Source organism: Micropterus dolomieu, linkage group LG21 (genome assembly GCF_021292245.1).
Source record: "Micropterus dolomieu isolate WLL.071019.BEF.003 ecotype Adirondacks linkage group LG21, ASM2129224v1, whole genome shotgun sequence".
NCBI lineage: Eukaryota > Metazoa > Chordata > Actinopteri > Centrarchiformes > Centrarchidae > Micropterus > Micropterus dolomieu.
In genome coordinates this window covers 4,929,481-4,949,850 of record NC_060170.1, presented here as the reverse complement: position 1 = coordinate 4,949,850, position 20,370 = coordinate 4,929,481, and the positions used below count along the sequence as shown (strand labels likewise).

Below are 20,370 nucleotides of genomic sequence, written 5' to 3'. Positions count from 1 at the left end.
TGATTAGGGAGACCATTGGTAATTTACACCACAACACTCTACATCTCAGTGGGATAGGCTAGTTTACTTCCAATACCCATCAGAGAGATTAAGTAATATTTGGCACAGCTCAGCTCTCCAAATACGCACGGCAGGGAGGAGGCGTCTGTGTGATTCACGACTGATGTCACCGAGCAAACCTCCTACAGCCGCCCTATAAATACTCGCATCGTCAGCTCCTCTGTACTCACTCACTCAGACGCTCAAGTCAGAGCCGCTCCGGCAAAAACAGTGCGCACCGAGCAACTCATCCTCGCCGAGTTGGAGGGCCACACTTGGAGCAGAGAAAGACAAGACGTCAATCGGGGAAACAAAAAGGCAAGATGTCGACCTACGTGTACTCTGAATGCCACCGCGTCAGCCCCTCTGTCCACGGCAACAAGTTTGACACGGCGCACCGTAAGAAGGCCGTGGCCAACATTTTCGAGACCGTTAACCAGGACTCGCTGATGAGACTGTTCCAGAAAACGGGCGACATGAAGGCGGAGGAGAGAGTGAGGAGCATCTTCTCCTACACCCAGGACCCCGACGAGACTTCCCGGGCCCTGATGGCTCTGAAGCAACGAAAGAAGGACAAGTTCCTCCAGATCGCGGGCATGGTCCGGCAGCTGCTCAAAATACGTTGACTCTCTGTGTCTCTGTCGGCTCATGTGTGAGCCGAATGTGAAAACACTCCCAACGTGACTGGGTCACCGCCGCAAGTGCGGCTCGCCTGGCGCTTGGAAAGGAGCGTCAGGTGCGGAGGAGAATGTGCAGCCGGCCGCCTGGAGGGCATCACGCAGCAGCTGTCGCCTCATGGACGGAGGTGACAGTGGAGAGTCCTGCCCGGAGCGGATGGAGCAAGATGAACTGACTGGGAATATGAAGGGCAAACACGTCTTCCCTGAGACTTGAATTCATTATTGCATTCCTGTGGATGCATGACTGTGAAGCAGCACCTTGGACTGGTGCATATCACTGTGTTGATAGTGGTGCACAGCTGCAATATGAGACTTTATAGTGCCGAAGAACCTGCCTACATGAATGCCTGTCCTGAACACATGCCTATAATTGTCTCAGCTTCATTAGTGGCCAATGTGTTATTGTCACAAAATGTTATAGCACAATGATTTTCATTTATGTGTCCCTTTGTCTGTCATTTTTAATAAATTATTTAATTGTGTACAAAAGTTAAACCCTTGTTTGTTCTTATTACACACCACATTTACATGGTGTTAATATGCCTGCCATTATTGATCATCACATGAGGTCATATGAGGTTAATATCATTCTGTTTAGCTATGGCAGATTAATTTATATTAGTTTGGGCTTAAATCCTGTTCTATTATGTTGAATTACAGTACATGGGATATTAAAACACTGCATTCCAGTGTGCTGACCTTTATCACTAAAGGATTAGTGAGGAGTCAAAGCAAGACAATGGACTGCAAAACCCCCAAAGAATCCCATCTTCAGGCATTTTAAGAAAAGAAAGGACACAGCAGTGTTAGCATATAAGAGTGAAATAATTTTATTAACTAATTAATCTTAACTCTTACATGAAATATGACTTAATTAGTTGAAAACATGAAAAGAAAGAAAACAAACTTTTAAATCATTTTGACACAAAATACTGTACATATTAGCCATCTGCTACAGGGAAACCTCTCTTGTTAAGCAATCCTAATCAGCATAGAAAAAGAAAGTGATGTGTTGGCTTGACCTCATGTCTGCTATTAGGTGGAAATGGATAAATGACAGAAATGTCACAACTCGTGTGTGGAGTGTTGAGTCATGTAATCTAGGATCAGGTTTATTTCACTATAAAAAACACAGCACATGGTGAGTATATTTCTTCCTTTGTTCTTCATTCTGACGCAGCAGAGGGCATTTGAAGGGAATAGAGTTACCCGTGAGAGGATGTGGTTAACCTTCATTGGGTTTCCCTTTACAATGCTGGATCCCTCGCCAGACCAGCGTGAACCAGTTTGGCTCAGTTTGGGTGGGGGAAGGGGGGTGGGGGGTGGTGGACGGCTTTCTCTACGCAGCATGTTTGTGTTGGAGTCTATTTAATCATCCCTGCTCTCTAGATAAGAGCCTGTATAAGTAGCATTACAGGGTTTAGACGGGCGAGGCTTTGCGTCATCACTCTCTGATTCTTCACGTTTAAGAAAAGCATAAATGACTCGTTAATCATTGCAACCACCTACTACATTTACACCCCATTTAAATTTTTTTATTTCAGTAGTATTTCATCAGTTTTTGGATGTGAACAGAGGCTTAGCTGCAGACACACAGATCACTCAAGTGGATGTCTGCTAATCTGCTTGCTGTGTCAGTCCCTCTACCGGCTCAAACCAGTTCACTGGGTTGTTTTTGCATGGCGACATCTGACTGTAGGTGCTCCTCACATGTGCTGAGAGATATGGGAATATGAGTCACCCTAACATGCAGAAATCTGTGACTGGCAAAAGGAGTGCTTGTGTGCTGACGCCAGAAACAAATTACTCCATGTCACAGACCAGCCAGGTGCTCACACTCTAATCTAACTTTAATCTTTAAACTGTTACTGCCAGACAACTTTTAAAGATGAGGTGGAGGGGGCATCTCTCTACAGGATAACTAAAATGTTTGAAAAATTATAGCGTAATCAAAGTAACCAATATACACAAAATGGAGATCAATTTAGAGCCATGTTAGGTATTGTTTAATTCAATTCAGTTGAATTCAAACAACTTTATTTATCCCCATAGGGCAATTCAGTTTTAGCCTACCAGTCGCATCAAACAAGACAGTAGTTTAAATGATACATTTGATGGTTTAATGACAAATGAGGTACTTTGAATGTGTTAGACATATTTTATGAATTGAAAGTGAAATTCATTTTATAAAATTTGTTACTGAATGGGAAATAAACTTGCTTTAAATTAGCTAATCAAAACTTTATAGCGCTGCGATGGACTGGCGACCTGTCCAGGGTGTACCCCGCCTTGCGCCTGATGTCAGCTGGGATTGGCTCCAGCCCCCCCGCGACCCTGTACACAGGATGAAGCCTGTCAGGCCAAATGAGAATCTGATATCAGGTGAAAATACAGTGAACATCAGAAAAGCTAATTGTTAGCCCAGGCTAATGCCGACCAGTTGCTAACTTACTAAAGTTGTAAAGTTATGGCTTTCTACATTATTTCACCAACTAAAACGACTCACATTACTATCCTGTGTACCACCGGTATTATGTGAAGGTGTTATTTCTAGCATTATTATGTGAAAGTGTTATTTTTAGCCTGCAAGAATTTTAAATCATTCTTCTCACCTACAAAGCTCTTAATGGTCAGGCACCATCTTATCTTAAAGAGCTCATAGTACCTTACTACCCCACCAGAGCACTGCGCTCCCAGAATGCAGGGTTACTTGTGGTTCCTAGAGTCTCCAAAAGTAGACTAGGAGCCAGAGCATTCAGCTATCAAGCTCCTCTCCTGTGGAACCAGGTTCCAGTTTGGGTTCAGGAGGCAGACACCATCTCCACATTTAAGAGTAGGCTTAAGACTTTCCTCTTTGATAAAGCTTATAGTTAGGGCTGGCTCAGGTGAGTCCTGAACCATCCCTTAGTTATGCTTCTATAGGCCTAGGACTTCCCATGATGCACTGAGCTCCTCTCTCCTCCTCTTTCTCTCCTTCTGTATGCGTCCTCATCCCCTTAATGCATGTTACTAATCGACTTCATACTTTCCCGTAGTCTTGTGCTTTCTCGTCTCACTTCCTGCAGGTGTTTCTGGCTCTGGAGCTGTGGAGTCTGGATCTGTGGTTGCGAGTCACCTGCTGCCCCCGTGTTCCTGCTCAACACCTCTGCTACAATTATTATTACTAGTCCTATTGTTATTATTATGATTAATATTATGATTATTATCATAAACATTACTATGAAAATCTACAATTATCGTTCATTCAGTCTATAGCAACATCACCTTTACTGTCTGTACCTCTGTGTGTATATTGTGTAGGCTGCTCCCCCTTACCCTCCCATCACTCTCTTCATCTTTATGTCTGTCTCTCTTGCTCTTTCTCACTCTCTCTCTCTCTCTCTCTCTCCCTCCCCCCAACCGGTCAAGACAGATGGCCGCCCACCCTGAGCCATGGTTCTGCTCGAGGTTTCTGCCTTTTAAAAGGAAGTTTTTACTTGCCCCTGTCGCCTAGTGCTTTCTCTTGGTGGGAATTGTTGGGTTTCTGTAATAATATCAATAATATGAATATAGTACGGTTTAGAACTGCTCTTTTCTGAAAAGCACTGTGAGATAACTTTTGTTGTGATTTGGCGCTATATAAATAAAACTGAATTGAAGAAATGATGCAATGCTACAAAGCAAATGTGGAGCGATTTGTTTTTACTAGCCTATAGTGATACAGGGCAGAGGCAGCCAGCTATCTTTAGCACGGATCCACCGCTGTTTGCTTCACAACATTCAATTTAGATTTATTGTGGTTTTACAGATACACAGGTACACAGCTTCTCCACCATTTCAGTCACTGTAATTAACGTGACCCACATAGTATGAATGCAACATAACAGCACAGTAGAAGACCCATCAACTACAGTGATGTTACTTAATACTTAAAAGTGTGGCAACAATCTCATTATAATATTCAGTCTTGCTCACTAAATATTTCGTTATAATTCAATACATTTAGCTGGGCTCACACTGCTGAGCCTCCGGTGAATCTGTATCATACACTGTATATGCAGTAGCCGCTTTCACACTATAGTGTCAATATGCTGGTTCCCTGCGATGTCTGAAAGGTAATGTTACGGAGCCAAAAGGGGGGTTTGATTTGATCTGACTCTGAGCCGGGAATGCTGGTAGTAACAGAGCAGAAAGGAACATGTATATGTGAAAAGCCACAGCGGGCATGACAGTGTTTCCACATTTACGAGCACACATCTGGTTGCAATCTTAAAACCGCACCACTAGTGGCCGCTGAAAACTACAAATTGCCCCTTTAAGCTACCACCAGCAGCGGGTTAGCTTAGAAATCTTCTTGTCACCATAAGGTTGTTAGGCACATAATCCCCATCAAACTAACCTTTTTAATAAAGGATGTAGCATAGTGTTAATTGGGGTGGTTTAGAGGTATTAGTAGGCAGATTTAGTTACTTTTGAACAGAGCTAGGCTAGCAATTTCACCCTGTTTCCAGTCTTTGTGCTAAGGTAAGCTAGCTGGCTGCCGGTGGTAGCTTAATATTTAGCATACAGATACGAGAGTGGTTTTAATCTTCTCACCTAACTCTCAGCAAGAAAGCAAATAAGCATACTTCCCAATATATTTATCTATTCCTTTATAGGAATTATGTATAAACATTGTCATGGGAAAACAAGCATTCAACAGGCCTACCATTAACACATTTTTTATTTAATTTAATTTAATTTAATTTAATTTTATCCTCAGCCGAGGTTTTAGAGGTCACAGTTCACCCACCTTTTAATTGACCCCTTTATCACAGTTTGTTAATCATGCTGTCTATTTTTGCTCTTTTATCTGTCAGCTGTCCCTTTTGTTTGGCTCGTGTATCTCACACCAGGCAGGTTTTTTTATTGCCCCCCTTTTCCTTTTTAGGGCTATCCAATTGTTAAGGGAGAAAAGCTAAATATTCAAGGCAATTGTCTTGGCTGCCTTTGCTGTGTTGGCAGTGGTGTGCAGTGCTGGACCTGGGCCTGTCCTCTCCCACCCTCTTCCTGCCTTTCATCAGCCTTAGAAACGGTGAATGCTTTGATGTCAACAGACACTGTGGCAGACAGCCTTCGAGCCTGGAGGACAGTAACCACATAGAGAGGAAGATACGGGGTTGAGCTGTGTGCATGTGGAGAAGGGGCAGGGGAACAATCAAATATATTATTGAGAATATGAGAAATGGGGTGTAAAACAGAATCATAATGGTGCACAAAAAACTAAGTCAGATTGAAAAATACTCATATATTTCATGCATACAAGTGATGATTTTTTTTCGTTTTGGGATATTTTTATATTTAGAAAATGTTAGAGGAGCTATAATGAAGACTGCTTAAGACTTAGATGAAAGACCAGAATCATTTTGTGTTTGTGCTCCCTGTCTTCTGAGAAACATGCTCATGAAAACAGTATATAATACCACATGGCTACAAAAGAAATCTTATAAATTATAAATAAATTTGCCTGAACAAAGGAAACTGTTACAGCATGTTTTTTCTCTGTTTGGGCACCCAAAGCAAGATCTGTCCTGCTCCTTGAAAGGTTAAACATTAGTCTTTTTATTATAAATGCAGCCAGTGGGTGGTGGATAAAGAAAGAGCAAGTAGGCGACACGAGAGGCGCTAGATTAATGATTACGGCGAAGGGAGTGCCAGTCAAGTTGATTCCAGTGCAGACCGGTTCAAACTGAGGTCTGTGATAAGGAACTAAGCATGAGCTGTATACAGGCTTAGGATTAGCTGGAGTTCGCTGGAAGATCCTACCCTAAAACCCACTGCCATCGACATAAGTTATAGTCTCCTTTGATGAAATGGTGTGGGTTGTGACACTTGGCCGGTCTCACATTAACAAAAGGCTTCACTTGAATTCTATATTTAGATTGTTTTATAATAAATCAACTCAAGCTGCTGTACCTTTCCTGTAAAAGGCTTCAGAGAGTGATCCAAAATTGCACAGCTGCTGACTAAAATGATTATATACCCATTTATCATGCATAGCAAGAAAATACTTTTGCTCACATTAATTATTTTAAGGAGCTTTTATCAACAAGTTGGGAAGTTTACCAGCAGCCACCCACCACTAGATTGTTAAATGGTGATACCTGATATACTATTGTATATAATTTATCAATACAAAGTTTTATGGGTTTGAGGTGATCCTTACAATAATGTGAAAAGTATCTTAAAATACAGGAGTATTTTGTGTCTCAATGCCAAAACGCTGCACAGCGTTTATCCACGGTGGCTTTAAATCAGGGGAAACTGGACTTGGTTGAACAATCTCGAAGATGTTTTGCCTCTCAAAGCTATTTAACCTCTGTGGGATCGTTATGAAGGTTTGGTAGTTGGTTTGTTGGTGCTCCTGGCTGTTGTGACGACGAGTCGTTATGGTCGTTGGAGTCATCTGAGGCCAAGTGTGAACGCTGAACCATGCTAGTCCATCTAGTAGATTTTCAAATATTTCACAGAATAAGTGAAATCATTGCTGGTGGTGCTACAGGAAAAGTCAGAGTATCATGAAAGTCTTTGATTCAATTGCACCATGTCCTTGCAATCCATCCAATAAGTCTGTGAAGGTTCTCAGTCATCCAGGTCATAGTTATCCAAACGAAGGTTGAGGTCAAGGGCAACTGGACTTGGTTGAAGATACTAGAAGACGTTTCGTCCCTCTTCCAAGAGAAGTTCTGACTGACTGGTAGGGAAACTCAGCTGTTTAACCTCTGGGAACATTAACTAGGATTGTCGATACTGCTGGTTCGTTAGTGCTCCTGGCTGTGGTAACGACAGTCATCAGTTGCCTTTGACCTCAACCTTCGTTGGAATCCATCCAATAGTTACATATTTCAGTCTGGACTAAAGTCGAAGACTAACATACATAGATTGCCACCCCATGACTGGAATTAAAATGAGTAGAAGTTTAGGCTCAAAATCAGGGTTTTTAGATATTTTAACAAGTAGAGATACAGCAGATAAGCAATGTTGACCCTGTGTTGTACTTATCTACATGCCACACTGATAACATTGTATGATTTTTAGGAGTCTTCTGACAGAAGTCAGTCAAGGTATTAGGTGAATTTTTAAAATTTTTTGTATATAGCCACACTGGGTCTGGTTGATTCCCCTCATGATAATAACCAACACAAAAGAGGAGTAGTAATTTAGTTTTCTGGTTAGAACTCAGTGAACTTAATATTTGCTGTGCGACATTTAACTCATTTAGGTAATTATGCTTAATCATCAGCTACAGGCTCCAGTCATTACAGTGAAATGAAGACAGAGCCTGCTGTGAATGACTGTTTAGTGTGTCACATTCAGATCCTTTATAATCCTCAACCACCCTTCTCCTTAACTCTGACTGACACACTCTCACTTAGTATAGAGTGTGTTCAATACTTCAGTCCAATGCCCTATTTTCTCCGCCACGTGTCAAAGACAGCTGGTTGAATGGCCAGTCAGTACAGAGCAAAGGTCAACGGGTTATGGTGATGTAAGATCCATACAGGAAGAGGGTCAAATGTGTGAGAAGAAGATGAATGGAGGAAAAGAATGGGCAATAACTGTTGAAGTTTTCCTTGAAGCGTCGTCCTGTCTGACTCACAGCTTTTCCCACAGGGGCCCCATGTGTGTACTGGCATCATCCGGATTAGCTCATGATGGGAATACAAAAGACACAGACTGAAAATGAAACACATTCACTGGCATCAAAGAAATATTTCTGGAATTTGGCACATCTGTAGTCTTTGTTGTCTTTCTGCAGATGCCATTCGCCCAGGAGCAGAGCTGCACAGTCTGAGGGCCCTCTTTGTCGTTTTTGGATGAGTCAGTGTTTTGTGCGTATTTGCCTTGACTCTGGTATGTAATATGCTCCGGCCTCACATTAACACTGCTTGCGTCAGTAGTCAGTCATTGGGCGCAACCCCTGCCACCTAGACAGCACCCACAGAGGGATCATGTCGATGTAATGATGCTTCATTCACATCCCAAGCAAAACATTCAAAACATCATGGAAGCTCTGTTGTTTGCGAAGCTCTGTTGTTTGCAACAGCGATCCTTCCTGTCGATTTGACAAACATGTGATGGATGCAGATGCTGACCACAGAGTACTGGATAGAAAATACAACCAAATATGGTAGAAGAGCTGTTGTTCCAAGGAAAACTAAGAGTTTCCATGTGTTTGCGAGATTAAATTCTTTCCTGTGAAAACTTGTTATGTTTACTTATTATTTGATTTTGGGGTTGTTGAGGTTAAATCAACTTTGAAGCTACATTTGACTCTATATCAACAGAACTATCTTTTTAGCTCTTTTATTCATAACAAAGTGGGACTGCAGACCCATTTTGATGGAAAAGAATATTACATTCTTAATAATTTCGATGCTGTAGATCCTCCATTTTGTCTGGATGATTTAGTAATAATTACTTCCAATTTAGTTCCACTCTCCACCAACATGGAGTGATTATTTAAAGCTTCGGGAGCTGGAAGTATGTATATGCTCTAAACTACATCTGGAATATTCCTCGAAGTGCTGTCAAACACTGCTGTAAATCTGTTCAATGGCCAGATGGAGCTTAGGAGTGAACTTTCTTCAAAACAAGTGGTAAACATGCTAAAACTAGTTTAACGAGATGGAAGTAAACCAAAAATATAAAGCTCAAAGGATTCGAAATAAAACTATACTTAGGTAAGAGTCTACAGCCAGCAGCTCTGTGAGGCTGTAGGCTACTTAGTCAGACATGATTTATCCTCTGGGGACCATGAATGTCTGTGCAAAATTTGCCAGTGCACACACAATAAATTTACTTTTGTTTTACTGACAGCAAGCCTGTTTCCAGTGAAAACCATAAATGGCTTTGAATACAGACTGCTATGTCAGAAAACACTTGCTCTCCAGCTTTAAATGAAGCATGACTTGTAACAGTTTGTCGATAACTGACTGCCTTGTGATGATCACCAGCTCGAGGTCATACTGGCTGTGCAGCCTCATATTTCAAGTGTTGTTTTACTTGTACTTGAGATAAGCGACAGAAACCAACCCTATCTGGTATTAATCTGACCACCTTGGCGAATTATTGCTATGTAAGCAGACAATGAGTAAGCCCAAGGGCTGAATCTTCAACAAAATGTTCTGACCTTTAGTGACCTCTGTCTTTGAAACTCTGTCTCCCTGACGGAACAGTCTGTTCTTGAGTTTGTGTGAGATGAGTCCCTGGAGTTACAGCAGAGTCAGGTCCAGGGCTTGGTCAGGATGGGGGCCTCCATTGTTCACATTTGTCTGTATCAGTGTGTGTCTGTATGTTGTCTAAGTATTTGTGTTTGTTAGGCAGCTCTAGAGAAAGCCCTTTCCTGTGTGGCGCTGGAGGTTCCTTCTGGGGCTGGGCGGCTGGCGGCCCTGCAGACACTCTGTCTCAATCCAGTTCCACGACAAGGCCTTACCATTGTTCTGACCCTCACTCCCTTTGTCCTGTTCAGTCTACCTCCAGCGCGCACCCCCCTTACAGCTAGGCAATGCAAGGCAAGGCAAGTTTATTTGTATAGCACATTTTAACAACCTGGCAATTCAATGTGCTTTACATAAAACATAAAAGCAACATAAAAATATATTTTAACTCAATTAAAAAGTTAAATAGAAAGTAAAAATACAGGAGAGTAAAATTACAGTGCAGTGTAAGATATTAATCGAAAGACTCAAATTTGATTTAATAAATGGCAGCGGTACACAGGCTTGATTTAAAATATCTGAGTTTCAGCAAAGCTGCATATTTCTGAGAGTTTTTTTCTGAATGTAGCAGAAGATAAGAAACATATTAGAAAGATATTTTGGCCGTATACCATTCAGTACTTTATAAACCAACGGCAGTATTTTTAAAATCAATTCTTTGACATAGAGGACGCCAGTGTAAAGACCTCTGATTTTTTTCGGTCATATCAAACATGTTTGAAATTTACAATTCAAAATCAGGTGTAACCTTATGATTAGTTCTGTAAACTCCTCACACTACAGGATCATTTGGGCCGATAATCTGTTCCAACCAGCCTTGGCTAGGAAACTCCCCGCTTTTGTTGCGACGGGCAAATCAGACACAAAATTGTCCCAATTATCCTCTGGTCACTATTATTGCCTCTTTGGGCTGTGGGAGCTTTCTATGGCACTACGTAAGACTGAAATCCCGGGCAGGATTTCTATCGCAAGAACAGCGTAATGCTTTACTGCACCACAACACAACAAAACTCTTCAGCAAGCGAGCTATAAGAAGAAGCAAAAAGTATAGAATCTACAATGTAAGTTATTTGGAAGAAGCTAGCTCTGTATTATTAGTATGGATGTCATGTCAGAGGCTGCGAAGAGACTGATGAAGATGTTGTCAGGAGAAGAAAGGCAGAGAGTAAATATTAGACTGGCTTTTACTTGTTGGCATGGCTTGCTGTGTCTTGGTTGATGTTTGTCTGTGGTAGCGAAGTTGTTGACTCAAGCTAAATCAGCCAGAGGTTTCACAGACGGACTTGAGATTTTTAGCTAGAAGCTAAAGTTGATGTTCGCAAACTTACTAGATGATGCACTCGCACATAAGTAACATTACTGTGAGTGCTCTTGCGTCGGTTGCTGTCTCGCTTTGTTAGGTTATCTTACCACCCAGGTTTCAAGCAACATTATGCTGCTGCTGGTGGAGAGCTCGACACTGGAGCCGGATGAAAGGGGCAAAATAACAAGGCTCAGCAGCCTGTGGACATAATGTTAGTTAATGCCAGAGGATGTTGACAGTGGAAGCAAAGAAGAGAAAAAGAATTGGATGTTGGCAAGAGCTTCGTGAAATAAAAGGCTGCCGAGACAGACGCCGAGCAGGCATTCTTTCTGTGGGACAAATCAGTAATATTGCTGTGTCTTGTTGTCACACCTGCTTGATGTTTAGCTGTTAGCAAAGTTGGCGACTTGCTAGTTATTTATCGTAATGCAATCATATGAAATGCACTTGTACAGCTCTTCTTATTTACAGCAGTGGGGAATTACACCAAATCCGACACAAAAGAACACATCTTATAATGTTGCTTTAAAGAAGAGAAAATTTGAACAATACAATTACAACAAATTAAATCAATACATGTACATGAACAAAGCCAAATAGTCCTGTGCTTAGGCAAGTACAGTGTTAAGCTATGCTATGCACAATTAAGTTACGTTGCCACTCCGTAGAGGAAAAGAAGTTGATTTGACGTGCTACTTGTAGCTGGTAATTCCGTTGTGGATTAGCCAAGCAGTGAAGAAATGTGGTTTCCTATTGCAGTCTTTTGCTGTGCCACTTGTCTGTTCTCCTCAGAGTTAGCTACTTAGTGCTAAGCTACTTAGTTGCGTTTGTTGCTTGTTAAAGTCAGAGCCATTTAAAGAGGGGTCCAAAATGCTTGATCGTCACATGGTTCATGGAGACCGCAGGTAGTTTCCGGAAGTGCTAGGTGGGCTATTGAAAATGAACGAGAAAAATGGCAAAACGGTGATTTTAAGCTATTTTTTGTAATTTATACAATGATAGCGTTGATTTACAATATTTGTACAGCACACTGACACCTGGATGAAGTTACATTACTATTTTTTAAAAAGGAGGACATATATTTTTGACAATCACAGCTACAATCACCTACCTTGTTGACATTTTTTGGCTAACCTTACATTGGAAAGTGTTCCTCTTGAAAACACGTTTAAAATTCAGATCTGAACATTCCTTTTAGTAATCCCATGATACCAGGGTTACTTCTCTTAATGACTGATGTAATCTTTATGACTTCAGATAGAATAGACAGGTGACTATCAATGATTTTCATGTATTAATGTAATAAATCTCCAATAAACTCAGAAATCAGCATGTTAAGTGGTTTGTGCCTGTCTTAAAACGTACTACAACACGGTTTATTGCGCTGTGTGGAGATGCTGCTGCAGTCGGTCAGAAAAAGGAGTACGAAGGTATGGTTTCCCAGCTGATATGGAGAGGAAGAAAAAATGGATGATTCAGGTAAACAGGAGCAACCTTACAATCAATCAGCTAACAACAAAATAATATGTGAGGTATTTTTTCCACAAAGAAAGAACACATCACTGGCTTAATGTTTGGTTTATTAAAAACATCACTGCAGATAATCTTCAGGCTCCACTGAACCCCCTGTGATACTTGTGCTGAAAGAGGTAGAACATAAGAGAGAAAGGGTTATACAAACCTTCACATCTGTAAAGATTCATCCAGGTCATGGTTATCCAAGAAAAGTGGAATCGGGAGCAACTGGACCTGGTTTTAGATGACGTTTCAGAAGAAGTCCAGTTTACCTCAGTTCAACCTTTCTTGCAAACAGCAGGTTTGATTGAGAAAGTTATGCATTGTTAAGTTTTGGAACTTTATCAACAGCTTTTGCTGCTGATGTTGGCATCAGTTACTAGAATATTTTTATTTTTTCAAAGAGTTCTCACACACAGGAACTTTGATGATGATGTGATATGAATTTGTACAAAGTAATTATGTAATTAGAGTAAACATATCCAGTAAGAAGTGAGTGTTCACCAGTATCGTGCATTCAACCACTATGATGTATTAATGTGGGTAAATAAACCTGAATTGTTGTGTGGAAAACAAGCTCAAGTCTCTCTGCAGGGACATTTTGAGGCAGACCAGTTTGTCAGGACCAAAAAGTCCTAGCTGCTGATCAAAGCTATACTTTTAAAAGTGACACAGGTGTAATAAGTATTAACTCTTAAAAAGTATTGTATATATAAACATTACATAAACAGAGCCATGTCTTCTACTTGCATCAGTTTCAGAGATTGAGGAAAGAAGGAATATAGAGACTAAGAAGGGATGCAGACACTGAGAGAAGGGAAAGAAAATAATATAACATTTTGAGTATGATTTCTTATAAATGGTATACAATAATAGGCATTTACAATCGTGTTGTTTTCTATCTCACCATGGTCCACTCAGTACTCTTTAGCATCACTGCTCCTCCACCATGCAGAGTCTACTGCTCTAATATAACTAATGTTTACTATGAAGATTGTTTTATAAAAATAAATAAATAACGTTTTGAAATATTTTATTCATACATGCACCACTAATATATTTAAATAAAATTAAATACCACCCCCCAAAAAATACGTATTTTAAAATAAATTAATTGGCTGCCCCTGTTTATATTGTGTGCTGCTAACTTTATCCATTGCCAGTATCATAATTTATTTCTTAATTAGTTAACCATTAATGTCCGTAAATCTTCTAATTTAGGGGGGGAAATCCACCAACATGCTTTAATGCACATGTTAACTTGATTCAGTTATGCTAATAATCTCATTTTTTGCACGTCTTACCTTCCCAAAAGCATTTTCTATTGCAGTTCTGCTGCGATGCTAGCACTTGATCCTAGCATTTGATGCTAACTTCCGGGAACTATTCACACGCTCCATGATCCGCCATTGCTGTGAAAAACTGGTCCATTGGAGTGAACGGAGATGACGCGACTCTCTCTTTAAAGGGCTCTGGTTAAAGTTAGCTGGCAGACTCTGTGTCTCTGCCGCTCAAGCAAACAAAACTTGTTGTTGTTGTTGTTGCAAGCTCTAGCGGCGCTGTTATAACATCAGAGAGATTGGTTCTGCTGTACACCTGGTTGTTGCGGAGGTTTTGTGCTATCTCTCCCTTTTGCAGCTGTCCATAGCTGTGTCCTACTAAGAACAGGGACTGAAAAGGCCCTCTGGATGATACCACTGTTTTGAGTACATGTTAAAGTACTGTCGTTCCCTCGTTGTCTATTAATTTCCCCGATCACTTGTAACCAGTGGATTTTGGTTTCCAGCACTGCAATTTTCTGCAGAGGTTTTTCTTAGTCGTCCGTGGAGAAGTGCAGCATCTTGCTGCTAATTAGCTGAAGCTAGGTACGTCTCCAGTCACTGCCGTACAGGCTTGTGCTGTTGGTAAGCCGCACCTGCGTAGTACCGAGGAGGTCAAAAAAGTGTTGAAAATATGGCAAAAGCCTATTTTATCTGAATATATTACCATCCCAATGATTTATTGGTATCCAGTCGATGTTCGTAATTTCTAACAGAAAAAAAACAACGAATATCAGCAAAAGATTTCATGCAGAAGCGAGAGCAAGCAGCAAAGCGTCTGCACTGTAAGACAGCAGGAAGTATCCCTCTCCTCATGTCTCCTACCCTGCAGGTGCAGCTGATCCACGGCCCAGAGAGGGAGGAAGTGCTGGCCTAGAAAACAATACCTCAATTCCTATTTATACATCAATTCATTATTGTATTTATGTGGTTGCCTGCTTATTTTTGTGGTTTGACATCAGTTTGTGTAATTTTGTAACCGCGCTGGATTGTAAAACCCCCCGTGTCAGCTTACAAAAATGTTGAGCCTATTGATGGCCATCTAGGTTATGGGATTCCCGCTTTGACCTTGGTGTATAAAGTTAAAATTGGATGGTACTTGTATTGACTGATGTTATGACATGGTAGGTGCCGTGGAATTCACCGTTTTCTCCCACAGAGATTATTTTATAGGGAGAGTTAAACTAATAGCTGCAGCCTGTCTCAGCACATATTGGGTGAAAGGCAGGGAAACACCATGACTTGGTTTTAACAATGTGCAATACATGTATGATGTAATGAATGGAGGTTGCTGGAGTGCAAAGGGTGGACACTATCTGCTTGTCAAGTGGTCTCTCTCGATGATAACATAATTATAAGCGTCCAAAGAGGGCTTAAGAGATACTACAGGTGAACACCAATGTTATAATACAGATCAAAGTGCTCGGCTGGTATAATGTGGCAGAAAGATAATGTGTAACAGGACAGTGAGTTCAAGCCTTGGGTTAAGTATGGACTTGAATTTTGAAGACTATGTCAGACTGAATGGACTCCAGACTGTAAATCACTGATAGTGCAAAGTGAGATTGTTGCTGTGCAGTACTTCAGCCAACAACACAACACACACCAGCCAGTAAGTGATGCCTCGGACACAAGAATATTTGTCATTTTCACAAATGGGTTCGACAGCCAGAAGACAAAACAATGAATTTGGGTGTCCTTTGTGCACACACTTGCAATATTTACAGTACGGAAGACCTTTGTTAACTGTGAGTGGGGCATGATAGAGATAGACAGAAATATTTATCTCTCAAGAGAAATGAAGTGAAATGTATCTGAATGAAATGTGAGCTTGTTAAAACTATGCAGCAGAGGATGAAAAACAACATGACAGAAAGGAAGGAAACAGGCACTGTGCACTCTTGTCCTACTACGCTGAAACACTCTAAAATGTTCCAAAGCACAAACATGTCCTTTTGTACTGTTACAGTAAAACATTCTGTGATGAGTGAAAACCCTGGAAAAAGAATTTGCCACTCTGAGGACTATCCACTTAAACACAACAACATATGATGCAATGCAGTGAGGAGCGTGCAGTTAAACACTTGGAAAATGAACCAGCCTCTCAACAAGCACACAGCCTGCTATGGGGGGATTAAAGAGTTCATTATGCTCCAGTCTAACTAGTGTCATCTGAAAACGTCTAAAAGGCAAAACTATTTATTGCTGAACGACCACATATGAAGGCAGAGTGAAAAGCCTGCTGTCACAGGGAGAGGCACAATGCATAGCACAAATGGGGATAAGTCTCTCTTTGAGGGAATTTATGGTGTTGCACTTGGTTGTTCACATGAAAAGTGCCATAGATGTGTGAAAACTGAAAGAGAGCTGAGAGAGAAATTCACCTCAGCACACCCGATTAATTTCTGCGTGAGCTGAACATGTTATTCGGATTATCAGTTTCAGAAATTTGCAGAAATGGTCAAACATCGATTTCGACGATGTAAGATGTGAGGGTTAGGAGGTTTCAGATGTAGTCTGATGATCTGGCAAGGACTTATTTTAAAGAGGTGGTATTATGCTCATTTTCATGTTCAAAATCCAGAACAGATTTACACGGTTTAATTTTCAAAAAACACCATACACTCATACTGCACATTGCTGCAGCTCCTCTTCACCCTGTGTGTTGTTCGCTCCGCTCTTGAGCTACAGAGTGATGCATCTTACTTGTACAAATTTTTTTTTGGGAGTTGCACACGCGCTGTTCCCAGGTAAGGACTACTAGCCAATCAGAAGCAGAGAAGGGCGGGTCGTAAGAAACAAGGTAGTGTGATCCAAATCAAAGCCGCTTCAGACTGCGACCGTAACCTAGCAGATGGTATAAGTTACTCACAAGTCCACAACCACACAACATCATTGTTCCACATCTTACCATAAACCACTAAAATATTTTACATAAAAATTGGCCAAACAATTTGAACGTTTGCTTAGTAGCTTTCACATCAGGTGTAACATTAGCATTATAGCTATAACTTTAGCTGTGTTAGCCAACGTTTACAACAACTCCGCACTTGAACAGTCTGTGAAGTTACATTGCCGTGTTTATTTTAAATATAATTCACAACCAATAAAGCATACTTACAGGTTGTGGTTGTGAATTTCCAGGCCCAAACAGAGTCGGAGTTGCATCGTCTTTTAGGACTAAACGTTGAACTGTTGCCGGTGTTCTGACGATCTATGCTGCCTTGCCGAAAAATTCTACGATAGCGCAAATCGATAGACTCGACTCTACTCGGCCCTGCTCCGTTTTCCATTGCAGATAGTACCCAGAGATAGTACGTAGCTTGTTGTCATAACGACGCCACACACAACTGCCGCGACTTGATACACACACCAGCAATCGGTATGAAAACCTTCCAGCTGTGTTTCCTCTGCTGTTGTTGCTGCAGCGTCTGTGTGACGGTGGGAGCAGAGGGCTCTGTGAGCTCCTCAACTCCGAAAATATTCAAGCACATTTTTGTTCCGCCATCACTTCTCGTAAAACTGTCAATATTCGAAATCTACACAGCTGATTTCTCACGATTTTAGTGATGAAATTCCACACGAAACTGTAAAATATAAAACTTTCTGTGGCTGGCCTCAGTCTGGTGCAGCAATGGTGATGCAGTGAATAGTGAATATTCTCTCTAACCAGTCAGCAGTCTGTCGTGTATTCTAGTTACATTTTAGTTTCCCTCAGCTCGCTTGGAACCTCGACGGAGGTGAGGTGATACAAAAAAATGCACCTGGAAGCAGGTACAGGTGCAACATTTCTACAATGGAAAACCAAACAAAGGCGAGTCGAGCCAAAGGGCCTCCGCTCAGACTAGCTTGGTTTGAGGGCGTGCCTGACCCCGCTAGCCGCTTGGCAAGCTTTATAACATGTTTTCCTTGTGACATCACAGGGAAGTAAGGGAAACGGCTGGAGTACAAACGAGCTGCTGGGAGATGGGAACTCCGTTTAGGCTGGTTTCACTTTGCAAACCTATTACATGCACAAAAAAGAGATAACTCAATAAAGGAGAGGGGAAAAGCCAAAAAGCATAATACCACCTCTTTAAAGCATAAGGGAGAGCTGAGTGAGTTGAGTCAGTTTTTACTTGAGGTGTCTTTGAAGTGAGGACATGACAGTAATGTCTCCAACTAAAATATAAATATATATTTTATGATGTGGTGCATCCCTGGGGATAATCAATATGGATCTAAAATAAACTGTTTTCAAAATATGGCTTTCCAAAAAATAAACTGGTTTGCACTGGAAAGGATAAGTTGAGCCACATGGGCGTCTTGGACATCAATGTCATTTCATCGTGCAAACTCAAACGCCAGGTCCCAAAATTTAATTGCACTTAGATAGTGAAACATTGCAGCTATGTCTCCTGGTTGTTTCATATCAGTGTATCGCTTTAAAGTCATCCTGTTTATCGACATGTCCCGTGCCACCTGATGAATGGACTTCCCATTTTTGTACCTCTCCCACTTCTCTGTCCAAACCCACAATAGGAGTTAAAGCCTGTCTGGGTTCCATTTATAGAAGCATGACATGATGGTTTCTGCTCTAAAATGCATGATGTCACATCATTTCAGTGATGCATAAGAATGCAATGTAAAATTACAGTTAAATATCTGGCTCAACTTCCCTCAGGTCTTTTGGGTCAAATTACCCCATCCCCGCCATTTTAACAAAATTGTGTCATCCAGCAGTTTAAGGGTAAAGTCATGCTAACAGTATAGCCTCCTATTGTAACTTCCTAAAGCACTAACACATGCGTATGATTTTCTCAAATCTGTCTACAGTTGTTCAGACACAAGAATAAGACTAACTCCTTGAACATAAAAAAATCACTTTGAACGGCAAAGTTTTGATCTTAAATGTGCTTATCACTTATTCCATTCCATTCCATGGGCATTTCTTCATCACAGGGAGAGTAAAATGGATGACTCTTCAAAAATGTCTTTTCACATGACCATTGTTGTCTATGGTTGCTGAGAAACAAGGGGTGGCTCAACTTCCCCACAGGCTCAGCAGCCTACAGTACTGTGAAAAAAGTCAGACGTGGAAAAAATGCTGTAAAGAATGTTTTCAAAAATAGACATGTTAATAGATTATATAAATAAATAATAAATATAAAGAGGGCCAAGTGACTCAGCTATTGGCTGCTGTTGTTTTGGACCTACCTGCCGAGTTCCTACAAAAACTTTGTGTAAGTGTACCTAGGAGAATTGATGCTGTTTTGAGAGCAAAGGGTGGTCACACAAAACATTGATTTAAATTTCTTCTTTTCACTCACTTTGCATTTTGTTAATTGATAAAAATAATCTATCGACACGTCTATTTTTGAAAGCATACTTACTTCACAGCATTTGTCCACATGTGCCTAAAACGGCCTTTTGCACAGTATACTGCATATATACACATATACACATTTGAAGATAAAAATGTGCACATAGAGAAGACTGAAACATGTAACGGCATCAGATATTTATGTAGTTAAAATATTGTTTGTCTCTATTAGACCTCAGTGTAAATGCTGGGTACATCACCTTTTAGTAGAACTGCTGAAAAATGGGTGACTACAAGTCAACTGTATTTGTTCTTTTTTTACGACTGCTATCCAGGCTGTACTGTATTAGCAAAAAAATACTGAACAACATTAATTTATCTTTAAATATTAAACATAGAATTTACAAATTATATTTTTGGTCAAAACTGTATGCTTCAGTGTTATTGGAAGTAAGATAGGTGAATGCTTTAGCTGTACTGTGGATCATGTGAACAGTGCACTTTATACTGACCAGTAACAGTTTGTTTTCATCCATGGCTCTGAATATTGCTCTCAGACAAATGATCATTTTCACAGTTCCAAAATTAAATGTGCATAACAATAGCCGCTTGCAAGACCTGCCCAACATCCATTAGCGCAGGACCTTGATAAAGAAACAGGAAACTGATAAGACTCAATTGCTCTGTAGCTGATCCATATCTGAGTGTGCATACGTCAGGCATTACGCCACTGGGAGAGCGGATATGTAGTCTGTCTGCTACAGTCACGCTTTGGTGTAATGTTAATGTCTGAAACAGCTGTTGCGATCAGTTCATTAGGGCATGCAACATAATAGATGTGCCAGTGACGATCAAAGAGACAATGCCCTTTGTTCACTTGCATTTCACTAATACTCTCTTAGAGGCCTGAGAGTGAACCGTTTGATTTTCATTGCATTCATTTATCCAGATGTTATCCTCGTTAAAATTGTCA

The 20,370-nt window shown here is 40.8% G+C and overlaps 1 protein-coding gene across 1 annotated transcript; it reads left to right on the top strand.

Moving 5' to 3' along the window:
* The first annotated feature begins 231 nt into the window (after positions 1 to 231).
* Positions 232 to 1,214, top strand: tcima (transcriptional and immune response regulator a). Its single transcript, XM_046035271.1, has one exon. It carries the CDS (start codon positions 363 to 365, stop codon positions 663 to 665), a length of 303 nt encoding a protein of 100 aa, XP_045891227.1. The 5' UTR covers positions 232 to 362; the 3' UTR covers positions 666 to 1,214.
* Positions 1,215 to 20,370: the final 19,156 nt, after the last annotated feature.

Excerpts from the sequence above, each read along its gene's own strand:
- tcima (XM_046035271.1), top strand. The coding sequence starts at position 363 with ATGTCGACCTACGTGTACTCTGAATGCCACCGCGTCAGCCCCTCTGTC.